Source organism: Elephantulus edwardii, unplaced genomic scaffold, assembly GCF_000299155.1.
Source record: "Elephantulus edwardii isolate Elephantulus edwardi_28Jun2011 unplaced genomic scaffold, EleEdw1.0 scaffold00022, whole genome shotgun sequence".
Taxonomy (NCBI): domain Eukaryota; kingdom Metazoa; phylum Chordata; class Mammalia; order Macroscelidea; family Macroscelididae; genus Elephantulus; species Elephantulus edwardii.
The window spans coordinates 25,597,385-25,602,227 of record NW_006399772.1 but is presented as its reverse complement, the minus strand read 5'-3'; the positions used below and the strand labels follow the sequence as shown (position 1 = coordinate 25,602,227).

The following is a 4,843-nucleotide window of genomic DNA, read 5'->3' as shown; positions in this document are numbered from 1 at the left end:
TGGACAATGACTAGGGAGGATAGAAGGAGAATTGATGCCTTTGAGCTGTGGTGCTGGAGAAGAGTATTGAGAATACCATGGACTGCCAAGAAAACAAACAGATTCATGCTGGAGAGGGTTAAACCAGGCTACTCCTTCGAGGCAAGGATTCTGAGGCTCCATGTAACATACTTTGGACATGTTGTAAGGAGGGACAGGTCCTGGAGAGGGACATCATGCTTGGGAGGGTGGAGGGACAGTGCAGGAGGGGAAGGCCCTCTATGAGGTGGGTTGATTCAGTGACTGGGGTAATCGGGATGGGAATGTCAGAGACAGTGCAGTTGGCACAGGATAGAGCAGTTTTTAGGGCTGTTGTACACAGGGTCGCTATGAGTCGCGAGCAACTCGATGGCACATAACAACATATATAGCTCACTATAGGTATTATATACATAGGGTCGCTCTGAGTCGCAGGCGACTCGACGACATGTAACAGCAACAACATAGTCCTGTGACAAGAAGCTGCACTGCAATCCTGAAGGCACGTTACTTGAGGCCACCAGCTGCTCCCGAGAGAAGAAGGATGGCAGTCTCCTCCAATGTGATTAACTGCCTCTGTAAACCGACCAGAGGGTCAGCTATGGGTCGGTTCCAACTCTATAATACAGAACAACAACGGAGGTACTGTTGGGAACTGTGGTGGACTAACAGTAAGAAGTTGCACTGCAATCCCAAAGACATGCAGTTTGAACCCACCAGCTGCTCAGCCTCCTTTCATGCAATTTACTGCCTCTGAGAACCCTCTGGAGTGACAGTTTTTACTCAGTGGTACTCAACAAAGCAACAACAACATATGTAGCTCAAGGGAGCTCTGGCGACCTCGTGGTACAGAGCTACACCACAATCCCAGAGGCACGTGTTCTAATCCACCAGCTGCTCTGCAGGAGAAGGATGGGCAGTCTCCTCCCATGTGATTTACTGCCTCTAAAAACCTGCTGGGCGAGTTAACTACGAGTCAGTTCCAATTTGACTGCACAAGAACAACATATGTAACTCTGGTGAATAGTGGTGGTTTCTCAGGTACCCAAATGGAAACTGTCAACAGTTCAAATCCACCAGCTGCTCTGCAAGGCAAAGATATGGCAATCTTTGTCAGCATATCCTTGGAAGTTCTTTGGGGCAGTTCTACTCTGTCCTATAAAGTTCCTAGGAGTTGGAATCAACTCAACAGCAGTGTGTTGGATGAAACATAAGTAGCTTGGTTAATATTATTAGTGGTCAGAAGTTTACTGAAGAAGATAGTGTTTCAGCTTTTTCCTTTTGTTGTTATTGTTATGTACCTTTGGGTGGGAACTGAACCATGATTGGCCCTCTAGTGAGCTATCAGGAACAGTAAATCCCACAGGTGGAGATTGCTCATTTTTCTCTGAGGAGTGCCTGGTGGATTCGAACCATCTGCCTTTTGAGTTGGCAGTGCATCTCCTTACCACTAGGCCACCAGTGCTCCTTTGTGTTTGTTGTTGTTTGTTGTTATGTGTCGAGTCACCTGAGAATCATAGTGACCATATGTACAACAGCCCTAAAACCTTCTCTATCCTGTGCCAATCTTATTGTCTCCAACAAACCTACTCCTATTGCCCCAGTCACTGAACCAGTCCATCTCACTGAAGGTCTTCTTCCTCTCTTGCACTGTCCCTCCACCCTCCCAAGCATGACATCCCTCTTCAAGGACTGGTCCCTCCTTGCAGCATGCGCAAAGTATGTCAGATGAAGCTTCAGAATCCTTGCCTCCAAGGAGCAACCTGGTCTTACCCTCTCTAGGATGAACCTGTTTGTTCTCCTAGCAGTCCATGGTATATTCAACACTCTTCTCCAGTATCACAGCTCAAAGGCTCAATTCTCCTTCTATCATCCCTAGTTATTGTCCACCTCTCTGATGCATAGTAAGTAATTGCAAAGTGTGAATTAATTCTGTTGCTATAATTTACTTGTAAAGACAAAAGAATTCTGTTTGTTTCCTTTGTTTTTATAACTTGCAGGCATTATTCATTAGGCTGATCTCAATGGAGAGTGGTTAGCAGGGTATTATTTCACTGCATTTCAATCAGCAATATAGGACACACATGACAGCAGGTGATGCTAGAAGTGGGTTTCGCTGTGATGCAAAAATTTAAGAACTCTAACTTGAACCTCCTATGTTAAGAAAATCTTTTTTGCTCTAGAATGAGCCCAGCCAATTGTTCTTTTGCAGTTTAAGTGCTGTGGAGTGGTGTATTTCACCGACTGGTTGGAAATGACAGAGATGGACTGGCCTCCAGATTCCTGCTGTGTTAGAGAATTCCCAGGATGTTCCAAACAGGCCCACCAACACGATCTCAGCGACCTGTACCAGGAGGTAAGACCACGTGGAGTTACCGTGTCACTGAGAAGAGTTTTCTTATAAACACTTTTTAATGTCAAGAATAAATGGAACATCACTTGAGTTTTTTCTTTTTTTTAGACATGTAAAAGCCCTTACAGTTCTTCCCTTTGCGAGGGGATGAAAGAGAATAAAGCAGAAAATCCAACAAAAATCTGAGCACCAAATCCCATTTTAATGAGGGAAATGGTGAATGTCATTGATTGGATTTCCATTTTTTTCTTTTTATTTCTAAATATAACGAAAAGGCAGCAGATCTGGCGGTTTGACTCCACCAGCTACTTCAAGGGAGAAAGGATGAGCAGTCTCTTTCCATTAAGATTTGTTGTTGCTGTTAAGTACCATCAAGTCACCAGGGATTCAGTGGTTCATACTGACCCTAAGTAAAACAGCTCTGAAGCCAGCCCTACCCTGAGCCAGTCTCACTGACTCCACACACCTAGCCCCATTGCCCTGGTCACCATATCACTCTAACTCATTCGAGGACTTCCTCTCCTGTGCTGTTTCTCCTCCCCTCCAATGAAAGGTCACTAGATGTTGAAATGGCAGTGAGTTTGCTTTTTGGTTTAGTCTATCTGTATTCTAAGTACTTCATAACCATGTGTGATGGGAGGCACTTCTGTGGCAAAATACAGATTTTGAGACACTTTGGTTATTGTAGAAAGTCTTACTGGGTATTACGGAGAGAGGATGGAAGCTCATGATACAAATCAGAAAGAAGGGAAATGGTTCAGCTCAAGAGATCCTTCTCCAAATACATTTGTAGGGACGTATCTGAGAAACTTAGTGCTCTGTTGAAAACTTTTGGCTTGTGATTGTTTTAGGTGTTGTTGAGTGAATTATGATTCACAGTGAATTATGAACAATGGGTTGAAACCTTGCCCTGTCTTGCACTGTCCTCACGGTCTCTGCCATGTTCAAGCCCGGGTCACCGCTGTGCCAACCTACTTACCTGGATCTCCCTCTCTTTTGTTGACCTTTCACTTTTCCCTTCGTGGTGTCTTTTTTCTAAGGCTCCTCCTGACAACATATCCAGAGTATGAGATGTAATTTTGCCATCATTGCCTGTAAAGAGCTCTTTGGCTGCACTTCTCCAGCTCAGATTTGTGTGTTCTTTTGTCAGTCCATAGTTACTGAAGGAGCCAGTGCAACACAAGGGTGGTGGAGTCTGACTTTTGCCTGCTTCAAAAACGGGAACTTTACCTATCAGTAATACCCATAGCAGCAAAAAGATGGCTCCGAGGCCAGATGCACACCCTCCCACATGCTTCTGCACCTATTTCCACCAAGTATATGTGTTAGATATTCATTGTTGAGTCAGACACTTGACTTGCTGTTGTGGTACTGAGAGTGGGGCTTATTAGAGAAATATATTGGAAAATGGGGGAAGGCAAAGAATATCATCCAGTGTAAGTCCAGATTTTAGCCCAGCAGTTCCAAGGCACAATTCCCCAATTAGTCCTTGCTCTGGTTTCAGTTCACCAGTCAGCTTTCCTTTCCATCGTCCAGCAAGAACCACAAACTTTTAATTTTGGTCTTTGTCTTGGGGCTCCCCTCGTTACCTTTGCCACAGTTTGTCCACAGCAGTGCCACAGTCTCTCTACCACATCACCAGGTCTCACCACAAGGGTCTTGCTCTCACCAGGGTCTTATACTCACCAGGCTCACACACTTTCCAAGATCACACTCTGGTCTCACTCTCACTAGGGAACTTGCTCCAGTCTCCCCTAAGTCTTGGTATGGAGTGTAGAAAGCTCACTCTCTCTCTCTTTCTTTCTTATCCTAGTTCTACAGCTGTTGATGATTTGCACGACCATGTTTCTGCACTTACTGTAGCTGGAGACCAGCAGGGGCTAATGTAATGGATAGAAAAGCCAACGTTGAAGCTAACACCTCAGCCCATCCCCTGGTTTTCTAGCAATTATTTTTCTTTATCTAAATTGAGGCTCAATGTCAAGAAGGCAGTGTCAGGATGGGTGGTGAAGAGATTGAGATTGTTCACAGCTTTAGTTTGCTTGGCTCCACAGTAAACACTCTTGGCACCAGTAGCCAGGAAATTAAAAGGCATATTGCCATGGGAAAGTCTGATGTTAAGGACCTCCCCAAAATACTGAAGAGCAATGGTGTCTCTCTGGAGACTAAGGTGCGTCTGATACAGGCCATGGTCTTTGTGATCACTTGTTATGCATCTGAGAGTTGGACAATGACCAAGGAGGATAGAAGGAGAATTGATGCCTTTGAGCTGTGGTGCTGGAGAAGAGTATTGAATGTACCATGAACTCCTAGGAAAACAAACAGACTCATCCTGGAAAGGGTTAAACCGGACAGCTCCTTGGGGGTAAGGATTCTGTGGCTTCATCTAACATACTTCGGACATGTTATAAGGAGAGACCGGTCCTTGGAGAGGGACAACATGCTTGGTAGGGTGGAGGGACAGCGCAGGAG

The 4,843-nt window shown here is 45.0% G+C and overlaps 1 protein-coding gene across 1 annotated transcript in view; it reads left to right on the top strand.

The window, feature by feature from the left end:
• The window catches only part of TSPAN12 (tetraspanin 12), a 91,714-nt gene that overhangs the window by 69,882 nt on the left and 16,989 nt on the right, over window positions 1-4,843 (top strand). Inside the window, exon 6 of the mRNA XM_006882670.1 lies at window positions 2,231-2,374. Within this exon, the coding sequence (XP_006882732.1) occupies window positions 2,231-2,374 (144 nt within the window). The remainder of the gene's footprint in view (window positions 1-2,230; window positions 2,375-4,843) is intronic.